The sequence below is a fragment of the Carcharhinus amblyrhynchos genome, chromosome 13 (genome assembly GCF_965287045.1).
Source record: "Carcharhinus amblyrhynchos chromosome 13, sCarAmb.v2.hapA, whole genome shotgun sequence".
NCBI lineage: Eukaryota > Metazoa > Chordata > Chondrichthyes > Carcharhiniformes > Carcharhinidae > Carcharhinus > Carcharhinus amblyrhynchos.
In genome coordinates this window covers 71,018,070-71,045,140 of record NC_137336.1, presented here as the reverse complement: position 1 = coordinate 71,045,140, position 27,071 = coordinate 71,018,070, and the positions used below count along the sequence as shown (strand labels likewise).

The 27,071-nt window shown below is 46.1% G+C and overlaps 2 protein-coding genes across 4 annotated transcripts in view; both read left to right on the top strand.

The window, feature by feature from the left end:
- Window positions 1–90: 90 nt before the first annotated feature.
- Window positions 91–27,020, top strand: uimc1 (ubiquitin interaction motif containing 1). 3 transcript variants are annotated; one of them, XM_080201810.1, is made up of 10 exons: window positions 91–167; window positions 660–711; window positions 7,913–8,037; window positions 8,386–9,477; window positions 10,076–10,128; window positions 10,733–10,821; window positions 19,425–19,501; window positions 21,901–22,072; window positions 22,593–22,665; window positions 26,651–27,020. In XM_080201810.1, the coding sequence occupies exons 1-9, from the start codon at window positions 99–101 to the stop codon at window positions 22,643–22,645; spliced, it is 1,782 nt and encodes a 593-aa protein (XP_080057936.1). In that variant the 5' UTR covers window positions 91–98; the 3' UTR covers window positions 22,646–22,665; window positions 26,651–27,020. The 3 variants fall into 3 exon arrangements, 2 of the variants coding, with proteins under 2 accessions (XP_080057936.1, XP_080057935.1); XM_080201809.1 differs by lacking the exon at window positions 26,651–27,020 and adding an exon at window positions 24,255–24,756; XR_013888478.1 differs by lacking the exons at window positions 21,901–22,072; window positions 22,593–22,665; window positions 26,651–27,020 and adding an exon at window positions 17,754–18,038 and having other exon boundaries at window positions 19,425–19,502.
- Window positions 24,256–27,071, top strand: part of LOC145351969 (hexokinase-1-like) — an 84,663-nt gene continuing 81,847 nt past the window's right edge. The window contains exon 1 of the mRNA XM_080201812.1: window positions 24,256–24,330. The gene's annotated coding sequence lies outside the window, so the exon portion shown is untranslated. The remainder of the gene's footprint in view (window positions 24,331–27,071) is intronic.

Here is a 27,071-nt window from a genome sequence, read left to right as displayed (position 1 = left end):
ACACTCGGTGGCGGAATTAGTGAGACACTCGGGGGTTAGAGTGAGAAGACTCGGGGATACATTAGAGTGAGACACTTCTGGTGACGCTCTTTCCGGTTATGCGCCGTCGGAAAATGGAGTCTGAGCGAGCCGAGGATGAGAAGTGGAAGAGAAATGGGGACAGAGGGGTGAGAGAGACAGCGAGGAGGGTCGGCAGGCGGGTCGGGGTGGGGAGTCATATAATCCCTTCAGTACAGAAGGAGACCATTCGATCCATCGAACCTCCACTGACAGAAATCCCATCCAGGCCCTATCCCTGTAACCACACATGCAAATCTCCCTGACACTAAGAGGCAATTTAGAATGGCCAGTCAACCTAACCCGCACACGTGGGAGGAAACCAGAGCATCCAGAGGAAACCCAGAGGCAAGCACGGGGAGAATGTCCAAAATCCAGACAGACAGTGACCTGAGGCCAGAATTGATCCTGGATCACTGGTACTGATAGGCAGCAGTGATACTCACTGTGTGAGTGGGACGGCCAGTGGGATGGAGGGAGAAGCTGCGATTGGAACTAATAGGGGAGAAATAATAAGGAGAATCAATATGGTAGGACGGGCAGTATAGAAGAGACAGATGGACAGCTGGTTGGTGTGTTCTCTAATTCTTCTTTCTTTGCAGCTGGAAGCATTGATATCACAGCGAGGGAATGTGTTGAAACGGAAAATCTCACGTAGGTCTTGATTGAGAGGCTTAATGTGTCTGTGATCCTGTGGGATTAAACTGGGACATTGATTCCATGAGTATGTGTGGGGGAGTGTGTGTAAAGCCTTAGCCCCCAGCTTTAGCCTTTCTGGCTTTAGCCTCACTGATTTTGATGTTTACAGCATGGACCAACTTGTCCATTAAACTGGTCCCAATTGCACACATGTCCCTTTATACCCATCTTACCCATGTAACTGTCTAAATGCTTTTTTAAAAGACAAAATTGTACCTGCCTCTACTACTGCCTCTGGCAGTTTGTTCCAGACACTTACCACCCCTCTTGACTCTTCTGTATCTCTTCCACCTCACCTTAAACTTATGCCTTCTTGTTTTAGATTTCCCTACCATTGCAAGAAGATCTCATCTGTGCCCCTTGTTATTATATAGTTCTCTATAAGATCACCCCTCAGCCTCCTACATTGCAGAGAAAGAAGTCCCAGTCTATCTCACTTGTCTTTATAACTCAAACCATTGGGTCCTGGTAGCACCCTAGTAATTCTTTTCTGCAATCTTTCTAGTTTAAGAATGCCCTTTCTATAATAGGGTGACCAGAACTGTACACAATATTCCAAGTATGGCCTTACCAACGTCTTGTACAACTTCAACAAGTCATCCCAACTCCTGTATTAAATGTCCTGACCGATGAAACCAAGCATACCAAATGCCTCCTTCAGCACCTTGTCCAGCTTTGACACCACTTTCAAAGAGTAATGAATCTACACCCCTAGACTTCTTTGTTCTATAATTGTCCCCAATGCCCTACCATTAACTGAGTAGGTCCTAACCCAATTCGATCAATCAAAATGCATCACTTCACATTCGTTTAAATTAAACTCCATCTGCCATCCATTGGCCCACTGGCCCAATTGATCAAGATCCTGTTGCAATCCTAGATCATCTTTCTCGCCATCAACCTTGGTGACATCTGCAAACTTACTAACCATACCCCATAAATTCTCATCCAATCATTAATAACCAGCACCAATCCCTGAACCATGCCGCTGGCCACAGGCCTCTAGTTTGGAAAACAACCCTCTATAACCACTCTCAGTCTTCTGTCGTCAAGCCAAGTTTGTATCCAATTGGCTACCTCACCTTGGATCCCATGAGATTTAATCTTATGCAACAACCTACTGTGCAGTACCTTGTCAAAGGCCTTGCTAAAGTCCATGTAGACAACATCGATTGCACTGCACTGATCTACCTTCTTGGTTACCCTTTCAAAAGACTCTGTCAAGTTTGTGAGACATGATTTTCCACTCAGAAAGAGGCGAGGACTGTACTCAGTCCTCGCCTCTCTAAATGCCTGTAGATACCTTCTAACAACTTACCCACCACAGATGTTAGGCTCACCAGCCTGTAGTTCCCAGGCTTTTCCCTGCAATCCTTTTCAAACAAAAGCGCAACATTTGCCACCCTCCAGTCTTCAGGCACCTCACCCATGTCTGTCGATGATTCAAGTACCTCTGCCCAGGGACCCACATTTCCTCCCTAGCCTCCCACAGTGTCCTAGGATACACTTGCTTAGGATCCGGGGATTTAGCTACCTTGATGCGCTTTTGACTTCCAGCACTACATCTTCTGTAATATGTTAACTGCTCAAGCCATCACTGTTTATTTCCCCAAGTTCCCTAACATGCATGCCTTTCTCAACAGTAAATACTGATGAGAAATATTCATTTAGGATCTGCACATAGATGATGTTGTTGATCTTTAAGAGGGCATACTCTCCCCCTAGTTACTCTTCTACTGTTTATGTATTTGTAAAAGCATTTGGAATCATAGAATTCCTACATTGCACAAGGAGGCCATTTGGCCCATCGAATCTGCTCCAACAACAATCCCACCATGCCCTATCCCCATAACCCCACATATTTACCTCACTAATGCCTCTAACTTATGCATCCCGGGACACTAAGGGCAATTTTAGCATGGCCAATCCACCTAACCCGCGCATCTTTGCACTGTGGAAGGAAACCTGAGCATCTGGAGGAAATCTGCGCAGATATGGGGAGAACATGTAAACTCCACACAGGTAGTGACACAAGTTAGTAATCAAGCCCAGGTCCTTGGAGCTGTGAGGCAGCAGTGCTAACCACTGTGTCACCATGCTGCCCAGAGAGGCCCATATTATAGGCTTATAAACGACTTCTACCAGTGCTTTCTGACTCTTGCTATTCCATATTTCCATAATCTTCTACAGCTAGATCATTTATCACTGAATTCCCTATGTCAGCCTTTACTATCAGGGTTATCCCTCCTCCTTTTCAATTCACTCTGCCTTTCTGGAAGCGCTGTGTATCCTGGAATGTTTATTCTTATTCATAGTATTCATTAGCGTCTATATTCATTCTGTGTTGCCTTATCTGCAAAAGCAATCTCATGTCCCATTTTTGCCCCCCTGATTTCTCTCCCAACTCTACTTCGACAACCTCTATACTCTTCAAGGGGTTCACTTGATCCCAGATGCCTATGCATGTCATTTGCCTCCTCCTTTTTGACCAGGGCCTCAATATCCCGAGTCATCTAGGATTCCCTACTTCTACTAGCCTTGCCCTTCACTCTAAATGGAATGTGCTTACCCTGAATCCCGGTAGCACACCTTTGAAAGCCTCCCACTTACCAGACATCCCTTTGCCTTCCCACAGACTTCCCCAGTCAACTTTTGAAAGTTCCTATCTAATACCATCAAAATTGGCCGTCCCCCAATTTAGAATTTTAACTTTCAGGCTAGACCTTTAATTTTCCATAGCTTTCTTTAAACTACTAGTATTATGGTCAAGGTCCCAAAGTGATGCCACACTAATGCTTCTGGTCACCTTCCTTATTTCGCAAGAGGAGGTCAAGTTTTGTCCCCTCTCTGTTCAGGCCATCGACATACTGAATGAGAAGTTCCTCCTGAATACACTCAACAAATGTCCCTCCATCAAGTCACTAATACTACAGCTGTCCCAGTCAATGTTGGGAAAGTCCCCCACTATTACCACCCTATTTTTCTTGGCGCTATCTGTACTCTCCTTATGTGTGGGTTAGGTTGATTGGCCATGCTAAGAAATTGCCCCTTAATGTCCAGGGATGCGTAAATTAGAGGGATTAGTGGGTATGATATGGGGGTAGGGCCTGGGTGGGATTGTGTTCGGTGCAGATTCGATGGGTCAAAGGGCCTCTTTCTGCACTGTAGGGTTCTATGATTCTATGATGTACTTCTCAATTTCTGTTTGGGGGCCTGTAATACAATCCTATCGAAGTGATCGCTCCCTTATTATTTCTTAGTTCTACCCATGTAGGCTCAGTGGGTGAACCCTTGGATGTATCCCCTCTCAGTACTGCTGTGATGTTCTCCCTGATCAAAAACACAATCCCCCTCCTTTCTTACCTCCTATTCTATAGCACCAGCACCCTGGAACATTGAACTGCCAGTCCTGTCCCTTCCTTAGCCATATTCAGTAATAGCTATAATATCCAGCCCCATGTCCCCATCCATGCCCTGAGTTCATCTGCCTTGCCCATCAGGCCTCTTGCATTGCAATAAATGCAGTTTAATCTAGATTTCCCTTGTTCTCTGCCCTGCTTTCTCAGACTGTCAGTCCTGTCGCGTTTTGTACGCTGTCCTTATTTTTTTATTTCTCTTAGCCTTCCTGGACCCATTCTTTGAGTTCTCCATATTCTCTGTGCTGTGGCCCTTTTTGATTTTTGTCTTTGGTTTCTCTGCTTTCTAGTTTTCCCTTTTTTTTGTTCCTATCCCCAGTTTACTTCCCTCTGACTTCCTGCATTGGTTCCTGTCCCTCTGCCGCATTAGTTTAAATCCTCCCCAGTAGCACTTGCAAGCACTTCTCCTGGGACACTGGTTCCTAATAATAGTAGGAGGAATTATTATTTAAAAGGTGAAAAGCTGCAGCATGCTACGGTGCAGAGGGACCTGGGGGTCCTTGTGCACGAGTCGCAAAAACCCAGTCTGCAGGTGCAGCAGGTGATCAAGAAGGCGAATGGAATGTTGGCCTTTATAGCGAGGGGGATAGAATATAAAAGCAGGGAGGTCTTGCTGCAACTGTGCAGGGCACTGGTGAGGCCGCAGCTGGAGTACTGTGTGCAGTTTTGATCGCCGCACTTGCTCAAGGATATGTTGGTGTTGGAGGGAGTGCAGAGGAGGTTCACTAGGCTGATACCGGAGATGAGGGGGTTGGACTGTGAAGAGAAGCTAAATAGACTAGGTCTGTACTCGTTGGAGTTTAGAAGGATGAGGGGGGATTTTATAGAGACGTATAAGATAATGAAGTGGATGGATAGGGTAGAGGTAGAGAGATCCTTCCTGCTTAGAAAGGATAGCAGGACTAGAGGGCACAGCCTCAAGATAAGAGGAGGGCAGTTTAGATCGGAGTTGAGGAGGAACTTCTTCACTCAAAGGGTGGTGAATCTCTGGAATTCTCTGCCCGTTGGAGTGGTTGAGGCTACCTCGCTAAATATATTTAAGTCACGGGTAGATAGGTTTTTGATAGACGAGGGAATTGAGGGTTATGGGGAGAAAGTGGGAAAGTGGAACTGATCCACTTCAGATCAGCCATGATCTTATTGAATGGCGGGGCAGGCTCGAAGGGCTAGATGGCCTACTCCTGCTCCTATTTCAGGACTCCTGTCCAGATGTAAACTGTCCGACCTGTACTGGACCATCTCCCTCAGAACTAATTCCAATATCCCAAGAATTTAAATCCCTCCCTCTTGCACCATCTCTCAAGCCATGTTCTTATGAATGTCAGGATAACTAAGAAATAGGAGCAGGAGTAGGCCATCTAGCCCTTTGAGCCTGTCCCGCCATTCAATAAGATCATGGCTGATCTGCAGTGGATTAGTTCCACCTACCCGCCTGCTCCCCATAACCTTAATTCCCTTAATGATCAGAAATCTATTTACCTGTGACTTAAATATATTCAACGAGGTAGCCCCCACCACTTCAATGGGCAGAGAATTCCAGAGATTCACCACCCTCTGAGAGAAGAAGTTCCTCCTCAACTCTGTTCTAAACTGCCCCCCCCCCTTATTTTGAGGCTGTGCCCTCTAGTTCTGTTTTCCTTTCTAAGTGGAAAGAATCTCTTTACCTCTACCCTATCTAGCCCCTTCGTTATTTTGTAAGTCTCTATAAGATTCCCCCCTCAGCCTTCTAAACTCCAATGAGTACAAGCCCAGTCTATTTAATCTCTCCTCATAAACTAATCCCCTCATCTCCAGTATCAGCCTGGTGAATCTTCTCTGTGTTCCCTCCAAGGCCAATATATCCTTTCGCAAATAAGGGGATCAAAACTGCACACAGTACTCCAGTTGCGGCCTCACCAGTGCCCTGTACAGTTGCAGCAAGACCTCCCTGCTTTTATATTCTATCCCCCTCGCTATGAAGGCCAACATTCCATTCGCCTTCTTGATCACCTGCTGCACCTGCAGACTGGGCTTTCGAGGTTCGTGCACAAGGACCTCCCAGGTCCCTCTGCACAGTAGCATGCTGTAACTTTTCACCCTTTAAATGATACTCCATCCTACTATTATTTCTTCCAAAAGTGCATAACCCCACATTTGCTAATGTTATACTCCATCTGCCAGGTCCTCGCCCACTCACTCAGCCTTTCCAGACCTCTCTGCAGACTTTCCGCGTCCTCCATGCAATTCGCTGTTCCACTCATCTTTGTGTCATCTTGTTACCCTACACTCAGCCCCCTCCTCCAGATCGTCTATGTATATGGTAAACAGTTGAGGCCCCAGCACCGATCCCTGTGGCACTCCACTAGTCACCAACTGCCAACCAGAAAAGCATCCATTTATTCCAACTCTCTGCTTCCTGTTAGATCATCAATCCACAATCCACGCTAACACTTTACCCCCAACTCCGTGTATCCTAATCTTCTGCAACAACCTTTTGTGAGGCACCTTATCAAACACCTTCTGGAAATCTAAAAACACCGCATCCACAGGTTCCCCTCTGTCTACCGCACTTGTCACATCTTCACAAGAATCCAGTAAATTCATCAAACAAAACTTCCCCTTCATGAATCCATGCTGTTGTCTGCTTGATCGCACTGTTCTTTTCTAGGCGTTCTGCTATTCCTACTCTGACCTGCATGTGGCGCTGATAGCAATGCTGAGATTACTAACTTTGAGGTTCTACTTTTTAGTTTAACTTCTGACTCCCTAAGTTCAGCTTGTAGGACCTCATCCCATTTTTTTTGCCTATATTGTTGGTGCCTAGCTGCTGGCTGTTCATCTTCCCCCTCCAGAATGCCCTGCTGCAGCTCCAAGACATCCTTGACCTTTGCACATGGAGGCACCATACCACCCTGGAGGTTCATTTGCATCCACTGAAATGCTTGTCTATTCCCCTTACAATCAAGACCCCTATCATTATTAGCTCTGCCATTTTTTTTCTGCCCTCCTGCACAGCAGAGCCAGCCACAGTGCTGTAACTTGGCACTTAGTGAACATCTCCTCCAAAAGTATCCAAAATGGTATATCTGTTTTTGAAGGAGATGACCGCAGGGGAGCTCTGCACTGCCTTCCTCTGTCTGGTAGTTACCAATTCCCTATCTCCCTCAGTAATTTTTATCTGTGCTGTGACCAACCCACTGAACGTGCTACCCACAACTTCCTCAGCATTGTGGATGCTCTAAAGTGAATCCATCCACAGCCCCAGAGCCGTCAAGTGGTCTAACAGGAGCCACAGCTGGACACACTTCCTGCAAGTGAAGGTGTCAGGGACAGTGGAAGGATCTGTGAATTCCCACGTTTCACAAGAGGAATGTGATGCGGGTCTAGGATCTCCTGCCATGACTTGACCTTTAAGTTAACTTATAACAACAACTACAATGCCACGATTAAAAAAAGAAACACGCAATTGGCTGGTGACTAGGATGTAGTCTGTGTGTGTGTGTGTGTGTGTGTGTGTGTGTGTGTGTCGGGGAGGGGCGTGTGCACTCGTGTTTCAAGGGGGCATGTGCGTGTTCGTGTGTTGGGGGTCTGTGTGTGTGTGTGTACGTGTGTCGGGGACATGTGTATATGTGTTTGGGGGGGGGGGGTGTATGTGTTTGTGTGTGTGAAATTCGGCGAGTGTGTGTTCTGTCTCCCTGTCAGGCACGTGTTGAGTGTATTGATTGTTGTGATGACCTCATGTTCTACATTTCCACTTCTAGAGCTGACTGAGGAGCAGCAGCTTGCACTGGCTGTTAGAATGAGTGAAAGAGATGCTGATGAGAAATGTACCAAAGATCAGAATGACGAAGAACTGTTGAAGAAAGCCCTTCAGGAGAGCCTGCAGGTAGTGAGCTTTTGAGAATAAGAACAGGCACTGGAATGTGTTTTTCTAACCAGCTGTTTGGACGTTCTGCTACTGAAATGCTGGGCGGCAGGCACTGTGTGTGGCCGTGGGGGTGCTGAATGTGGCTCGGGGTGGGGGAGGTGTGTGCATGCTGCGCCGTGCGTGGCTTGGGGTGGGGGCGGTTTTGGCGCTGCACCGGGGGCATTGTGAGGTGTAAATTTTGTATCTCAGTCATTCTGCAAAGTTATAGGAATAAGGCGGGGCAGTGGCACCAGGTGAAATACTCTTTGAGAGAGCCAACCAGATTTTATGGTCTACTGGACTGTAACAGCTTTGATTCTGTTTCAGATGCACAGTCCAGACGAGAGCAACATTGGTGGTGAGTTGACACAGACTGTGACTGGTAATAAGGGAGATTGTGGGAAATGCAGTAAGCATGCCCCTGGTGACGTCTTGCCTCCGGAGAGGCAACAGAAGTTGGAGTCCCTCTGTTCACACGTGTTGACAAAGTCAGATAGGAGGGAGCATGTCCTTAGCCCTCTGGTGGTTTTAGAACAGTTAAGTGAAGAGGTTGTCCGTTGTTCACAGGAGTCCAGCATCACACTTTCTTCAGAGAAAGAACTGTCTCCCAGCCCCCAATTTCCTGTGAGAAACCTTAAAATTCACAATAATCATTTTCCTTCACTAAGTGTCTCACCGTGTCACTGTGTGGGCAGTTCCAGAGGCTTCAAGGAGCAGTCTTTCAATGAGATGGAGAAGGATGTGCGATTGGTAACAAGTCAGCAGTGTGACCCGAAGTGCAAGTCAGGCATGCAATCAGGATTAATCCAAGAAAAAGCACAGCACATCAGCAATCCTGAGACTAAGCTGTTGGAGATGCAGGAGCGAAGAGATTGCAGTGGGTTTCATCACTCTGATGTAGAGAACATTCAACTTGCATTGCCTGCAGTGAATGACTGGGGAAGGACGTCTGAGCGGCAGTGTGTACAGAGTGAATGTCCCGGATCAGCACCCTCCAAGGCCCACACTCTCGGGGGACACTTGACAAATGGTAGTGGGTTGGTTCATTATTTCTGGGGCATTCCATTCTGTCCCAGAAGGTTGGACCCAGATGAATACACAAGTGTTATTCTATGTCAGCTGGAGACATATGAGAAATGTTTGAAACAAGCACAAAGTCAGCTCTTAAAGAAGTTAGAGTTTGGGCCACCAGTGCTGCCAGCACCTGTGTCCCGGGAGACTGAACGGCAACGGCGGAATCAGCATACACCAGAGGAGCCAATCACCACGCCAAACCAAGAGTTAGACCGAGAGGACAAGCAGGAAAGAGAAGAGGAGCAAGATTCCCAAGAACAGGCAGCAGATAGTGATAAATCTACTGAGGATACGCAAATTGACAATGACGAGGTGGAGAGATTAGATGGAAACAGTCAGGAAAAGGTAACTGATGAAGAATGACTGCTGTCACTCACATTCTTGTTTATTTGTTTTCCTCTATCCCCCTGCCACCCTCCCTGCCCTCCTTCATAGAATCCCAACAGTGCAGACTGAGGCCCCGGATACCCCTTGCTCAGCCCCGGGCCGCCCCCCTGCCAAAATAATGAGGGGCATAGACAAGGTAGATAGTCAATTTTTTTTTCCAAAGCTAGGTGGCATAGGTTTAAGGTGAGAGGGGAGAAATACAAAAGTGTCCGGGGGCAATTTTTTCACACAGGGTGGTGAGTGTCTGGAACAAGGTGCCAAAGGTGGTAGTCAGGTACAATTTTATCTTTTAAAAAGCATTTAGGTAGTCACAAGGGTACAATCGGTGTAGTGGGAGATGGGCCAAATGTGGTCAATTGGGATTAGCTTAGGGGTATTAAAAAAGAGGGGGGGGGGGCATGGAGAATTTGGGCCAATTTCGATGCTGTAAACCTCTGACTCTTCCCCGCCCCCTTCTGCTTCCCCGCCGCTCTCTTCCCCCACCGGGCTAAGTCACCCCCTTCCCCTGCCATCTCTTTGTAGTTTACATTGACCCTGCCTCTTTTTCTCTTTCCAGTCACCTGATTTATTTGCTGAAGAAACTCCAGAGGAGGACATGAATGGCAGAAGGTGCAGAAATCTACCATCACGTGCATGCTGTCTGAGATCTGAAACCTAAATTATTTTTTCACACGTGTCTGTGTGCATTTGGGTGCCTGTTGGGAGGGGAGAATGTACCATGAGGTTTGGGTATTTAGGGTGGGGAGAGTGCGTGCATGCGTGAGTGTGTGTGCGTGCGCGCGCGCGCAACCGCATCGGAAGGGGAGACAGTACCTGGTTGCTTTTTGTATCTATCTGCATGTAGCTATGTGCATGCCTTGTGTATGAACCTGTCTTGTGTGTGCATGCATGAATTTGTGTTTCTGCCTGTAGGTGGGGTGAGTATGTTTGTGTGCATGCGCCCCAGGTGAGCCATGGTGTTGGGCAGTGCTGTGTCGGGGGCGGGGGGGGGGGGCGGAGGTGGCGGGAGGTGGTGCTGTGTTTGCATGCCTGTGTGGTGCACCAGATGGAAGGTGATACTGGGTGTTGTGTATACCAAGTGGGAGATTGTGCTGGGCACTGTGCGCTGGGTGGGAGGTGGTGGTATGTACCTGGTGGGTTGATGGTGCTTGTGTGTGCAGGGTGGCCAATGCTTTTTATTTCTCTCTCTGCACTTTTTCTTTACTTGCCCCAGTGATCGAGTGGCATCCGAGGACAACAGAGATATTGAATCCTGTGCAGGTGACACTCAGCCAGAGGATGATGTGTTGTTTGTTTGCGCTGGTGAGTTACGAATATATTAGTTTGGGTGTGTGTCCAGTTTTTATGGTGTGGAGTACTTGCTCTGCATCTGCCCTGTGAGGAGGTTATGGTGATCTAACCATTTTTACTGAATATCAGGTGTCTGAGATGTTATGGACAAGGAGAAAGATGGCTTGCAAAATTCGGCTTTGAATTGGGAGATGATAGATTTGATTAAAATACGGCAGGATCTGAGTTGACTGGTCACAATTCCTTGCGGGTAGATCTACAGCAGAGCAGTGGGGGAATTCAAAAAGATTTCTGGTGCTGTCCTCATAAAACAACTCACCCATTCCAGGTATTGGTCTAGTAAACTTTTTCTAAATGCTCTCAATGTACTTACATCCTTCCTTCAATAAACAAGATGACCGGTATTCCAGATGTGTCTGGCCGATGAATGCCCAGTTGCACTGAAGCACAACCTTTCTACTTTTGTGTTCAATTTCACTCTCAAACTACAATTTTCTATTAGCTTTCCTAATTAGTTGTTGTATCTGCAAACTAGCCTTTTGCCATTGTACTAGGACTCCCAGGTCCCATTGCATCGCAGAGCTCTGCAATCTCTCCACCATTTAGATAATATGCTTTTTTGTTCTTCCTGCTGGCACAGTGGTTAGGATTGCTGGCTCCCAGGGACCCAGGTTTGATTCCAACGTTGGATGACTGTCTGTGTGGAGTTTGCACATTCTCCCGGAGTCTCTGGGTTTCCTCCAGTGCTCTGTTTCCAATTAGATAGCCAAACTTCTACCCATTTGTTAATCCCCACAGCATGAACACCACATCCACTGATTCCTCATTGTCCACAGCGGATTTTCCTTTCGCAGAGATCTTTCATGAAATCATGTTAACTCAGCCTGAGTAGCTTGAATTTATCTCAGTGCCCTGCTATAACATCTTTCGTAACAGCTTCAAACATTTTCCCAATGACAGATGTTAAGCTAACTCGTCTGTAGTTTCCTGCTTTCTGTCTCCCTCACCTTTTGAACAAAGGAGTTACATTAGTTATTTTCCAATCTAATAAATTTTGGAAAATTAAAACCAACACAGCTATTTCAAAAGCTGAAAATGTGGTCATTTGCTTTTATTTTTGAGTCAACCGTTTAACTAGCCACTTCTTTCAACATGCAAGACTGAAGTCTATCTGGATCCAGGGATTTGTCAGCCCACAATTCCAACAGTTTGCTCAGTACCGCTTCCCTGATTATTGTAATTTTCCGGAGTCCCGCCATCCCTTCCATTTCTTGACTTAACAGCTGATTCTGGGATGTTATTTGTATTCTCTACAGTGAAGTCTGATGCAAAATTCATCTGCCACATCCTTATTTTCCATTACTGATTCCCCAGGCACTCTTCTTTTTTAAATATCCATAGAAACTCTTACTGTCTGTCTTTATATTTCTAATTAGCTCTCTCTTTTACTGTTAATTTTTTCCTCATTAATATTTTAGTCACTCATTGGGCAGCATACGAAAAACAGCAATCTTCTGGTCTATTACCCACCTTTGTGAAATGATGTGCTTTTAGTTTAAATTGAATAATATCTCTTTTTTTAGTTAAGCAAAGAGATGAGTCATACAATCATAGAATCCCTGCAGTTCAGAAGGAGGCCATTTGACCCATCAAGTCTGCATCAGCTATTCAAAAGAGCATCACACCCCATTCCTCGTAACCCCACACCTTTATCTGGCTAATCTCCCTAACCTAGTCCTCCCCCTGGAATTTTTTCTTCTTGTTGGAATGTATTCTGTGTATTCTGAAATATCCCCATAAGTATCAGGCACATCAGTGGTAGGGAAATTATTGAATAGGATTTTCGAGACAGGATTTATTCCCACTTGGAAATAAGTGGATGTATTAGAAAGAGACTCCATGGTGTTGTCAAGGGAAGGTCGTGTCTCATTAACTTGGAAGTGACCAGGTGAATGAGGGTGGGGCAGTGGATGTTGTCTATATCAACTTCAGTAAGGCCTTTGACAGGTCCCTGATGACAGACTGGTACAGAAGATGAAGTCACAAGGAATGACAGGTGAGCTGATAAGATGGATACAGAACTGGCTCAGCTATAGTAGACAGATGGTGGCAGTGGGAGGGTGCATTTATGAATGGAGGGCTGTGACTTGTGGCGTTCCTCAGGGATCAATGCTGGAACCTTTGCTATTTATACTATACAAAAATGATTTGGAGGAAAATGTAGCTGGTTTGATTAGGAAGTTTGTGGATGACACAATGGTTGGTGGAATTGCAGATAACGATGAGGACTTGGAGATACAGCAGGATACAGATTGATTGAAGACTTGGGCGGAGAGATGGCGAATACAGTCTAATCCGGACAAATGTGAGATAATGTGTTTTGGAAGATCTAATTCAGATGGAAAATGTACAGTAAATGGCAGCACCCTTGAGAGTATTGATAGGCAGAGGGATCTGTATGTACAGGTACACAGGTCACTGAAAATGACAGTGCAGGTGATGATGGTCATCGAGAAGGCATAGGGCATGCTTGCCTTCATCGGCCGGGGCATTGAGTTTAAAAATTGGCAAGTCATGTTGCAGCTTTATAGAATCTTAGTTAGGCTGCGCTTGGAATATAGTGTTCAATTCTGGTTGCCACACTACCAGAAGGATGTGGAGGCTTTAGAGTGGGTACAGAAAAAATTACCACAATATTGCCTGGCATGGAGAGAATTATCTAAGAGGAAAGGTTGGAGAAAGTTGCTTTATTCCCATTGGAACGATGGAAGTTGAGGGGCAACCTGATAGAAGTCTACAGGATTATGAGGGGCATGGACAGAGTGAATAGTCAGAAGCTTTCTCCCAGGGCGGTAGAGTCCATTACAAGGGGGCATAGGTTTAAAGGAGATGCATGAGGCAAGTTTTTTTTTAAGTGTGGAACTCTGGAGGTAGTGGAAACAGATACGATAGTGACTTTTAAGAAACATCTGGACAAGTACATGAATAAGATGGGAATAGAGAGATATGGTCCCCAGAAGGGTGGGGGTCTTTAGTTCACATGGGCAGCATGGTCGGCGCAGGCTTGGAGGGCTGAAGGGCTTGTTCCTGTGCTGTAATTTTCTTTGTTATTTATCACTGCATCTATATTGATCTAAGCTTTTTAACATAATTTGTCAATTCTCTTTGGCTAACTTTGCTTTCACACCCTTATACTTGCCCTTATTCAAGTTTAAAATACTATATTTAGACTCCATCTTCTTTCCCTCCAAACTGAATGTACAATTCAACATTTTATGATCTCTGGTACCTATGAGGTCATTAACAACTTATCTCTTTGCCCAATACCAGCACTAGTATAGCCTGCTCTCTGGTTGCCTCAAATTCCAGTTCTAAGCTGAAAATATTCAAAGGCTCATAGAATTCCTACAGTGCAGAAGGAGGCCATTTGGCCCACTGAGTCTGCACCAATCACAATCACACCCTTGCCGTATCCCTATAACCTCACTTACTTAGTTTGCTAATCCCCCTGACACTAAGGGTCAATTTATCATGGTCAATCAACCTAATCCACACATCTTTGGAGAAAACCCATGCAGAGACAGGGAGAATGTGCAGACTTCACAAGGCAGGAATTGAACCCAGTCCCTGGCATTGTGAGTTAGCAGTGCTAACCATGGTGTCACTCATATTCTATGAATATTCTTCATCTGAGCTCCTTTTGCCCATCTGATTTTTCCAGTTTATATGTAGATTAAAATCTCCTGTGATAATCGCTGTACCTTTCTGATGAGCTCCAGTTATTTCTTCTTTGATAGCCCATCCTGCCAATTGATCAGTGTTGTGTGAGTGGTATACAGGCTCCCAAAGTGACTTCTTGCCTTCATGCACATCTCTATCCAAGCCGCTTTTATATCATGGTTTCCTGAAGTTGAGGCAAATCTCTCTATTGTGCTCATACCATCATTAATTAACAGAGCACCCCCCGCCCCACTTTTCTTAACTTTCTGTCTTTCCTACATGTCACATACCCTTCAATATTCATGTTCCCCTTCAATATTCATGTTCCCCTTCAGAGAGGCCAACTCTCCAAAAACCATCCACTACAGACCACACCCCCTCCACCCCATCCTATCCCCGTAACCACACAAATTTACTATTGCTAATCCACCAAACCTGCACATCTTTGGACTGTGGAAGGAAACTGGAGCAGCTTGGTGCAACCCACATGGACGTGGAAGACGTCCATATCCATACAGTCACCCAAGATGAGAATGGAACTCTGGACTCCGGCGCTATGAAGTAGCAGTGCTAACCACTTTAAGAACAAAGGACAGTGCATCACAGGAACAGGCCCTTCGGCCCTCCAAGCCTGCACTAATCATGATGCCTGCCTAAACTAAAACAGTACGCACTTAAGAAATCCATATCCCTTTAGTGATGTTCTTTCATTGTTTTTGTAACCTCTGGCCTTAAAAGTATAGTGATTTACTTTTACTTTTAGCTTTGGACTCATTGCCCCTTCCTGTCACTGTCTATTTATTATTTTGCATGTTAATGCCTTTCGCTTTTGCCTTGTCCCTGCTCTTTGATTTACCACATCTTCCCATATTTGATCTCTTGCCCCCACTATTTGCCTTAAAATACTTCCTACTTATGTGACTTGCTGGAACCCTGGTCTCAGCATGATTCCTCTGGCCAGCAGGGGGCTTGTCAACAGCATGGTTACTGGAGAACGAGCAGGCCATTCCTGATCTCAACCTTAACACCAACTCATCATGCAACATGTATCCTTGATAAATTAACCCAGTAATCAGTTGCGGATCACAGTCTTAAAAATGTCACTTCACCTAGCATCCACTGTCTACGGAGCAAGATAGAGGGAGCTGTACCTGTCCTGGGAATGTTTGATGAGCGTGATGTAGAGATGCCGGCATTAGACTGGAGTAAACACAGTTAAAAAGTCTCACAACACCAGGTTAAAGTCCAACCTCATACTTGATGGGGACGGTATAGAGGGAGCTTTACTTTGTATCTAACTCAGTGTCCTGGGAGGGTTTAATGGTGATAGTGTAGAAGGAGCTTTATTCTGTATCTAACCTTGTGCTATACATGTCCTGTGAGTATTTGTTTGGGACTGTGTAGAGGGAGTTTTAATCCCGTGTGCTACCTCTCCTGTGAATGTTTGATATGGATGGTGCAGTGAGCACTATAGAACATAGAACACTACAGCACAAACAGGCCCTTCGGCCCACGAGTTGCGCCGAACACATCAACACCTACCAATCTATAGACCTGTCTATAACCCCCAATCCCATTAAACCCCATATACTCATCCAGAAGTCTTTTAAAAGACCCCAGCGAGTTCGCCTCCACCACCACTGATGGCAGCCGATTCCATTCACTCACCACCCTCTGAGTGAAAAACTTACCCCTAACATCACTTCTGTACTTTCCTCCCTACACCTTAAATCTGTGTCCTCTCGTAGCGACCATTTCAACCCGGGGAAATAGCCTCTGAGAATCCACCCTATCTATTCCTCTCAATATTTTATAAACTTCTATCAGGTCGCCTCTCAACCTTCGTCTCTCCAGGGAAAAGAGTCCCAGCTTTGTATCCAACTCCATGCTGTCCAGATGGGCTCACTGTTGAGGAAGTTTTACTCTGTACCTAACCCCATACTGTTCCTGTATCGAATCACAATCATAGAAACCCTACAATGCAGAAAGGGGCCATTTGGCCCATCAAGTCTGCAGCGACCACAATCCCACCCAGGCCCTACCCCCATATCCCTACACGTTTACCCACTAATCCCTCTAACCTATGCATCTCAAGACACTAAGGGGCAGTTTTAGCATGGCCAATCAACCTAACCCACACAACTTTGGACAGTGGGAGGAAACCGGAGGAAACCCACTCAGTCGCGAGAAGAATGTGCAAACTCCACACAGACAGTGACCCAAGCTGGGAATCGAACCCAGGTCCTTGGAGCTGTGAAGCAGCAGTGCTAACCATTGTGCTACCGTGCCACCCCATGTTTGATTGATGGAAACAGTGTAGAGGGAAGCTTTACTCTGTAGCTAACCCCATGGTGTACGTTTCCTGAGAGTGTTTGATGAGGACAGTGTAGAGGAAGCATGCCGAATGCCTTCTCACCACTCTGTCCACCTATGACTCCACTTTCAAGGAGCTATGAACCTGTACCCCTGAATCTGTTTGTTCTGTAACTCTCCCCAGTGCCCTACCATTAACTGAGTAAGTCCTACCCTGGTTCAGTCTACCAAAATGCATCATCTCGCATTTGTCTAAATTAAACTCCATCTGGCATTCATCAAGATCGCATTGCAATCGGAGATAACTTTCTTCATGGTCCACTATGCCACCAATCTTGCTGTCATCTGCGAACTTTCTGACTATGCCTTCTTTATTCTCATCCAAATCATTAATATAAATGACAAAACAGTTCATATAAATGACAAATAATACTAAACCCCCATGCAGGGCCCCTAGGACAGATGGAGGGAGGGAATCGCTCATGGGTTGTGGGGATACCAGCTGACACCTTGCCTCCAGCAGGCTGCCATGTGCCAGAGGCCTTGGATGTTCCCTTCATCTGGTGTACACCAGCATATGTATCGTGTGTCCCAGATGCTCTCCACTAACAACCCACCAATGTGATAGTCTCTGGGGTAGTGAATTGCGAGGCGGAAGCTGACAGTCCCTTTTATCAGCTTCTCCAAGGAGTCTCCTGAACTATCAGGGGGTAGGATGGTTGGGAGTGGTAGTGGACAATGCAATGCCAAATGGTCCAGTGTGTCAGGGTCCCTTCCTGCAACACAGGATACAGGGTTAAGTTCTTTCTTTGTTCTTTGGATTTTTAGTTCAGTCAGGTAGCTTGGTTGGTGCATGTTTGGAGGGCTGAAGGGCCTATTCCTGTGCTATAATTTTCTTTATTCTTTGCAAGGGAGAGGGAGGAATCTGAGCTGCATGCAACTTTCTTGAGAGAGCTCCAACAAGTGGAGGATTAGCAGGTGCTCACTTCTACGCACCATACTGTCGTTGATGGTCTGCATCCCACCCTCCAGTGCCCACTCCTCAAAGGGAGTGAGGACCCGAATCTTGAGCACATCACTCCTTGTCTTCACCCTCTCCCAGAGATTGTGGGCATTCTTCTCCTGTGGGGACATGTAAAATCAGTTGGCACGAATCAGGGGATGGCCCTCAGAGAACAAGGATTGTGATACTGTTGGTAAGTGGGAGGAGGAAGGAGGTGCTTGAGGGGTCAGGGGCTGGAAGTATGCTGGGGGTGAGGGGATCTGGAGGTCATTTGGGGGAAGATGCTAGAAGAGGTTAAACACTCATCTCTGCTGCCCGAATTAGGTCATTCAGTTTTTGCAGCCGTACTTCCCAGTTTTCCTGGTCAGTGCCCTGGCATTAATGCTTGCTGCCACCACCTCCCAGGCGGTGCGTTTCCATCCCTTCCCCGGGACAGCATCCTGCTGGGGAGAAGAGGGTGCCCTGCCCTCCCTCCCTCCTCGTCCAGAAGCCTGGCCAGATCTGTATCAGAAAAATTGGGAGCTGTCTTCCTGGAGGCCATTTCTTCCTGCATTGCCTGTCCATCCTTGGGGGTTTTATGGAGCTCTGCCTTGTTAGGACAAATCAGCTAGAAATAGTTTGTGCTAATCAGCTGACTGTTAGAGCATTCTAGCAAGTTTAATGCAGTTTGCCTCATTACCACGGAGGGGAGATCAAGTCTGCACTTGCAGGTGTGTTGATAGTGGGGGTGTGGGGTTGTGTCTCTGTGATGATTGGGGGCAGGGGAGAGAGAGGGTCATGTCAGTCAGCCATCGAGAAGGGGTCAGTAATGTTGTGGGGAGGGGGGTGGTCTCTGTGTGTGGAACATAGATCATAGAACCCAACAGTGCAGAAAGAGGCCCTTCGGCCCATCGAGTTTGCACCAAACACAATCCCACCCAGGCCCTACCCCCATATCCCGATATATTATACCCACTAATCCCTCTAACCTACGCATCCCTGGACACTAAGGGGCAATTTCTTAGCATAGCCAATCAACCTAACCCACACATCTTTGGACTGAGAGGAAACCGGAGCACCTGGAGGAAACCCACGCAGACACGAGGAGAATGTGCAAACTCCATGCAGACAGTGACCTGAACCAGGAATTGACCCAGGACCCTGGAGCTGTGAAGCAGCAGTGCTAACCACTGTGCTACCATGCTGTGTGGGGGGCCATATCTGGCCAGGGGACGTTCTATCAAGAGAGCTGCTATTTTTTTTTAGCTTTTTCTGTGCATGCGTGGTTTGTGGCTCCGTGCTGGGCTACTGGCTGTCTGACTAATTAGGGCTCCGCCTACTGCCCCTAGTGGGTAGAAATGGTCTGGCCCAAACTTTCAAAGATTTGGCATGAAAACTCACCCAAAAAACAGATTAGAAACTCTCCCATTTTCACACTGGCTGGTCACTTAGGAAAAATCTATTAAAATTCCACCCTCTGGGTTGAAGTCTGATTGGGACTGTCATTGCAAACATTGCAGGATGAAATGGTGTAATATCTATGGTGTTGATGGTAAGAACTCTGGGCCAATGTACAAAATTTTCACTTGTCATCTTACAGAGACGCAGCAGAGCTGCTCTGAAGATGTGCAGACCGAGAGCAAAACCACACTGGGATCCGATATGGTCACAGCTCAGGTGAGTTGAAAGATCGAGCTCAGGGTATTGAGTTTTTTGATTCAATATCCTTTGTTAACCTTTTCTCTGTTGTGCTTCTTTGACTTTGCACTCTGACATTATTGGGATCACAGTATATAGTGAGCTGTTAACCCAACTAGCATAACAATTAATCAACTAAGATTTATATAAATAAGGAATCATTTAAGAATAATATCATAGAATAGAATCCCTACAATGCAGAAAGAAGCCATTCAGCCCATCAAATTTGCACCGACTCTTTGACAGAATGTTTTACTTGGGCCCCCTCCCTTGCCCTATTCCATAATCTCTCTCATGTCCCATGGCCAATTCATCTCATCTACACATCTTGAGACACTAAGGGCCAATTTAGTGTGGTCAATCCAGGTAACCTCCACATCTTTGGACCATGGGAGGCACCAGAGAAACTCAGCAGACACGGGGAGAATGTGCAAACTTCACACAGTCACCCAAGGCTGGAATTGAACCCAGATCCCTGGCACTGCAAGGCAGCAGTGCTAACCTTTGTGCCATCGTGCTACCCACAGAGAAGTGAGAATGTTACACCCTTTGTCCCTTTAACTCAAAGAACTGACTAAGCATATCCAGATTTAAGGGAAAGGTTTATGCATACATAGAACATAGAACATTACAGCGCAGAACAGGCCCTTCGGCCCACGATGTTGCGCCGACCAGTTACAAAAACAATGACCCACTAGCCTATACCAATCCCTTTTCGTCCATAAACCTATCCAGAGATCTCTTAAACGCCCCCAAACTAGACGCATTTACAACTGCAGCAGGCAGGGCATTCCAATCCCTCACCACCCGCTGGGTAAAGAACCTACCCCTGACATCCGTCCTGTAGCTACCCCCCCTTAATTTAAAGCCATGCCCCCTCGTGCTAGCTTTCTCCATCCGAGGAAAAAGGCTATCACTATCCACCCTATCTAAACCTCTAATCATCTTATATGTTTCAATAAGATCCCCTCTTAGCCGCCTTCTTTCCAACGAAAACAACCCTAGATCCCTCAGTCTCTCCTCATAGGACCTCCCCACCATACCAGGCAACATCCTAGTAAACCTCCTCTGCACCCTCTCCAACGCCTCCACATCCTTCTTGTAATGCGGGGACCAGAACTGCACACAGTACTCCAAGTGCGGCCGCACTAGAGTAGTGTACAGTTGCAACATTACACTGCGACTCCTAAATTCAATCCCCCTACCAATAAACGCCAAGACACCGTACGCCTTCTTGACAACCTTATCTACTTGATTCCCAACTTTCAGGGATCTATGTACACACACACCTAGATCCCTCTGTTCATCCACACTATTCAAAGTCCTCCCGTTAGCCCTATACTCGACACATCTGTTGCTCCTACCAAAGTGAATTACCTCACACTTCTCCGCATTAAATTCCATCCGCCACCTCTCGGCCCAGCTCTGCAACCTATCTAAGTCTCCCTGCAGACTATGACACCCTTCCTCACAATCTACCACACCTCCAACTTTGGTGTCATCAGCAAATTTACTAATCCACCCAACTATACCCTCATCCAGATCATTAATAAAAATTACAAACAACAGTGGCCCCAAAACAGATCCCTGAGGCACACCACTCGTAACTGCACTCCATGATGAATATTTACCATCCACCACCACCCTCTGTCTCCTATCTGATAGCCAATTCCTGATCCAACTTCCTAGATTACCCACAATCCCATACATCTGCATTTTCTGCAGAAGCCTACCATGGTGAACCTTATCGAACGCCTTACTAAAATCCATGTATACCACGTCAACTGCCTTACCCCCATCCACCTCTTTGGTCACCTTCTCAAAAAACTCAATAAGGTTAGTAAGGCACGACCTACCTGCTACAAAACCATGCTGACTATTTCTAATCAATTCATTACACTCCAAATAACTATAAATCCTATCCCTAATAATTTTTTCTAAAACCTTGCCCACAACAGAAGTAAGACTCACCGGTCTATAATTCCCGGCAAAGTCTCTGTTCCCCTTCTTAAACAATGGGACAACATTCGCTATCCTCCAATCCTCCGGGACTACACCAGAGACCAATGACGACCTGAAGATCTGAGCCAGAGGCTCTGCAATCACCTCTCTAGCCTCCCAGAGAATCCTAGGGTAGATCCCATCATACAGGAGGAAAGAGGAAATTATCGAGGAAAGAGAAGAAGTCATTGTAGTGGGAAGAATTAGAAACACTGACACAGACCAGCTAGGCCAACAGCCTATTCCAAATTGGCTAATTGGATAGCCAGCACAGTACGGTGGGTACGGTACTTGTCTCGTGCTGCTCACTGTGGCAATATTGTCTCACTGTTCCTTAGAATGTTGCACCCTGTTTTACTTCTCACTGTCACCTTCAGGAACCTGCAGATGTGGTGTTGATAGAAGATGATTTTGAGGAACTTCGTCCTGTGGTATCTAAGAAAACTTGTGTTGAGTGTCCACTTTGTGGGCAGCGCTTCTCCTTGGAAAGGATCGAGGTGCATGCAGCCGATTGTAATGGTACCAGTGAACGAGATGGAGTGTGGCAAGGTAAGAAAATAACCCCTATGTCTTTGCAGAAAGACAGTGCTTCTCTGGAGACACTGCACCGCTACTGTGCTCTGCCGGAGGCACTGCATAGGGACAGTGCTCTGCCGGAGACGCTGGATAGAGCTGTGTCCCAGCATCCGGGTGGGTTGTCTGGGCTGTCCCAGTGTCTGGGCGTTTTGTATAGGTGGGGTGTTTACACCAATCCTTGGATTCCGTTGAATTCCCCTTTGGCTTTGTGCACCTCTGTTAGATTACTGCTTCATCTCCTGTACAAACATATGTAACCTGTGTACATGCTTTTAGCTTTTGCATCATTCTGTTGAATTTTTCAGAACACATTCCAGCCGACAGTAACTAGAGTTTTATATAACTGTAACATTACTGCTGGAGATAGAGACCAACGTTCCATCAGATTTTTAAATGATTGTTGTTGTTAACTGTTTAAATAAACAATAAATGTATTTGAATAATTGGAAGTTTAGGTCCTATCCCGACCGACTCTTGTCTCCTCTACTCACAGTGCGGACTCGCAACAAACCACGCAGAGCTGGCAAGCAGAATGGCACCGAATGACACCCATTGACGTTGAATCAGTGAGTTCTGGAGCAGTTCAGCGAACCTTAGAGTGTGTGGGGCAACATCAGTGGATATATCTGTTGCAATATTTTAAAATTCATTTGTGGGACGTGGGCGCTGCTGGCTGGCCAGCATTTATTGCCTGTTCCTATTTGCTGTTTGAACTAAATGGCTTGCTAGGTCATTTCGGAGAGCAATTGAGCATCAACCTCGTTGCTGTCATTGAGTCGGACGTAGGCTAGACCAGGTAAGGACAGCAGACTTCCTTCCCTAAAGGGCATCAGATGGGTTTTTCTGACAATCATTAATGCTTTCATGGTCATCAGTCGATCCTGAATTCCAGATATTTCTATTTAATTCACATTCCAGCATCTGTCTTGGCGGGATTTGAATCTGGATCTCCTGAGCATTAACTGGTTTCTGGATTAATAGTCCAGCGATAATATCACTAGGCCATCACCCCCCCTCCGAGGACGGGCACATGACCCTGAAGGCGCACTTGTGTGTCAGACTATGTTCCCGACGGGGTATGTGCATGTATACGAGCAGTATGAGTATGTGGGTATGTATCCATGCAATGTTTTGAGTTTGTATCCACACTTCCCCATTGAAAGTGGGTGGGTGTGTGTGTGTGTTGGTGCCTGTCTCCGAGGGTGTGTGTCTGTGACTCCACGAGGGCATGCAAATGCACCATCCCATATCCGAGTGCATCCCCAAGTGCACGTGTCTGATTGCGCCCTGAGTGTGCACATGTCAGAATACATGACTGCATGCATCCCCGAGCATATGCACGTCCCTGAGTTTGTGCGAGTGTCTATGTCCCTGGTTGCGCATACGTGTGTCCATCCCAGAATGTGCATGTCTGTATGTGTCCCCGAGTGCGTGCGTGTCCAAATGTGTCCCCAAGTCCGCGCAGGTGACCATGTGTGTCTGTGTCCATGAGTGTGCGGGTGTCCCCGAGTGCATGCATGTCTGATTGTTTCCTTGAGTATGCATGTGTCCCCGAGTGCGTGCCTGTGTTTCCATGTGCGTCCCCGAGTGCGTGCCTGTGTTTCCATGTGTGTCCCCGAGTACGCTTGTGTCCATGTTTGTGTCCAAGTGCACCGGGTGTGTCTGCAGCAGACATTCCCCAGCTTAACACAAAGCAAATAGTGGTTTGCAGTTGACTGCTTTACTTCTAAAGGGAACATACATAATTGGATGGCAAATAATGTAAGTTTACTTGTAAAATATAGTACCCATAAAGTAGAAAAAGGGGTAATCAACTCAGGGAAAAGAAACTTCTGAAGGAATGTCGAGTGCAAGATGAAAGGGGTAAAATAGAGTTAGTGAAACATTGAAGACTGTTTTGGTGTGTAGTGGCTGTGAGATCTGGAGGACAAGAGTGTGGTAAGGTTATTGGAATTTTGTGGATTAGAAAGTCTGTAAGGACTGTTACCATCAAAAAAACGGTTTAGCTCCGAGTTTACTTCAGCCAAGATCTTTTAGGAAATATTCGAAAACTACTGTTAACTATGTAAAGGTGTCAGTGTGTTCTATGTGTTATTTTCTGTCTATTTTATTTTAATAAATATATGACTAATATAAGTTTATGTTTATTTAATAGTGTCACAAGTAGGCCTGCATTACCACTTCATCGAAGTTACAGTGAAAATCTCCTAGTCATCACTTCACCTGTTCGGGTACGCTGAGGGAGAATTTTTGGATGGCCAATGCATTTAACCAGCACGTCCTTTGGACTGTTGCAGGAAATTCACGCAGACACAAGGAGAATGTGCAGACTCGGCATAGACAGTGATCCAAGTCGGGAATCGAACCCGGGTCTCTGGTGCTGTGAGGCAGCAGTGCTGACAGCTGTGCCACCATACTGGTCACAAATCATCACAAATGGCCTGAGAGTTCCTTATCTTAACTTCAAAACACCTTCTCATAATACATAAATTGCAAAATTGTTCTGGCAGCTGCTTCATGTTTTTATTTAGAATTTGGGCAGCCTCGTTCATAGCGAGGGGGATTGAATATAAAAGTAGGGAGGTCTTGCTGCAGCTGTATAGGGCATTGGTGAGGCTGCAGCTGGAGTACTGTGTGCAGTTTTGGTCGCCGCACTTACGCAAGGATATTTTGGCCTTGGAGGGAGTGCAGAGGAGGTTTACTAGGCTGATTCCGGAGTTGAGGGGGTTGAACTATGAGGAGAGGCTGAATAAACTGGGCTTGTACTCGTTGGAATTTAGAAGAATGAGGGGAGATCTCATTGAGACGTATAAGATGTTGAATGGGATGGATAGGACAGAGGTGGAGAGGCTCTCCCCGCTCAGAAAGGACAGTGGGACTAGAGGGCACAGCCTCAGGATAAAGGGGGGGTGGTTTGGAACGGAGTTGAGGAGGAACTTCTTCACTCAAAGGGTGGTGAATCTCTGGAATTCTCTGCCCGTTGAAGTGGTGGAGGCTGCCTCACTCAATATTTTTAAGATGCGGGTTGATAGGTTTTTGATAGGCAGGGGGATTAAGGGTTATGGGGAGAGGGCGGGAATGTGGAACTGAGCCACGACAGATCAGCCATGATCTTATTGAATGGCGGGGCGGGCTCGAGGGGCTAGATGGCCTACTCCTGCTCCTATTTCTTATGTTCTTACCACTGAGCACCTGCAATGGTATGACACCTTCATTATCCCAATCGATATTTGGGCCACTAAAGGCCTTGTGGATTTTGGGCCACTAGGGCCACGCTTGCCCTGGAACCGAAAAATCCCACCCAAGGTTAATGAACCTTTCCATGGTCTGTCCCTCGTCCGCTACAATTCCTGTGGTGGGCAGATTGGGAAAATTCATCCCCACTTCTCTGATTCCCTTTCAGATTTGGTGCTTGATTTCTCTCAATTTGAAGACCTTTATTGCTTTTCACCTTTATCCAAATTGATTCCATCTTCGCTCCATCAGAGTCATTCTGTATTTCGAACACTGCAGTATCTTCTCTAATCAATATTTTCGCCACACCTCGCTTTTCTCTTTCCTATCCTTTTTGAACACTGTATCTGTGAATAATCAGCAAGTCATTTTAAATCATGTTTCTGTTATTGCTGCTACATCATCTTCCCAAACGGTGATTTGTGCTTCTAGCTCACCAACTTATTCACTACACTCTGTGCTTTGACATCGAGGCACTGTAAACCTGTCTTTCTGTTCTTCATGAGTCTGCTCCTATCCTTTTGGAATTACTCTCTTTACTTCTGTCCGACACTATCACTTTATTCATCTTTTCTTCTTCGATATACTGGTGCCCATCTTCCAGCAAATTTAGTTTAAACCCTACCAACCCACACTAGTGAACTAGCCTGTGACGTCATTATTTCCATCTTGTTGAGATGCAACCGTTACTTCTGAATCAGTGCTTTCTACCCAAAACTGGCCCAAATTCCACAAGAAAGGCATGAGGCCCACTCTCCTGCCCATGCTTCAAATGTACAAGCAAGGAGCAAGAGTAGAATCCTCAGCTCCTCAAGCCTGTTGCGTCATTTAATATCGATAATAACCTTGAATCTGCCTCCCACCAATCACCCCCTTGCTTACCAAGAATCTATCCACCTCTGCCTTAATAATATTCAAAGACACTGCATCCACCAGCTTTTCAGGAAAAGTTTTCTAAAGATTCTCAACTCTCAGAAAAAAATTCACCTCATCTCCATTTTAAGTGGGCAACCCTTATTTGTAAACAGTGTAAATCTAGTTCTAGATTATCACAAGAGGAAACATTCTCTCCATGTCCACCTTCTCAAAACCCCTCAAGCTTCAATCAAGTTGCCTCTTAGTCTTAACTCCATGGGAGAATAAAGGGGGGGCTTGGGCAAGGGGTTCCTTGGTGACTGGGGTGGGGGGGGCTTGTGGGGGAACCGTTAAGTCGTCATGTTGGGATGGGAGAAGCACTTCCATGCCTTGTTCTGGATGTCAGTGACTAATTACTACGCAACAATGATGTTTATGTTTGCCACATTCATATTCCCACAGGTAGCGGGAAATGCATGTGTGCATCTTATGCACTTGTCTCCAATATGAGAGCTTTAACATGGCTGATGGATCCTGTCTCTGCAATGATCACAACCCAGCAATATTCACTACTTAATCCTCTCACTGAGTGACCCTGTCTCCTGGACCACCACAGCCCGGAGACCATCACAGTCCAAGGCAAAGTTCCATATGTAAATAGTCTTCCATTAAAATTGTCTCTTGCACTGCAATTTGATGCCCATTTTGTTTTACAGAATTATAGGGGACTTAACATTAGTTCCTCATTTGGTTCCAGAATACTGTCTGGCTGGGTCTGTGCATTGGACACAGTCTGGTTAGGTCTGTGTATGAGCTGCTCTTTGAGGTCTGTTTGCAGTTCCAATTTTTGGGTAATGTCTGGAACAAACCCAAATAAAAAAAT

Excerpts from the sequence above, each read along its gene's own strand:
- uimc1 (XM_080201810.1), top strand. The coding sequence starts at position 99 with ATGCGCCGTCGGAAAATGGAGTCTGAGCGAGCCGAGGATGAGAAGTGG. Across the intron at positions 712-7,912 it reads GTTGAAACGGAAAATCTCAC|AGCTGACTGAGGAGCAGCAG; the intron begins GTAGGTCTTGAT and ends TTCCACTTCTAG. Across the intron at positions 10,822-19,424 it reads TGTGTTGTTTGTTTGCGCTG|AGACGCAGCAGAGCTGCTCT; the intron begins GTGAGTTACGAA and ends GTCATCTTACAG.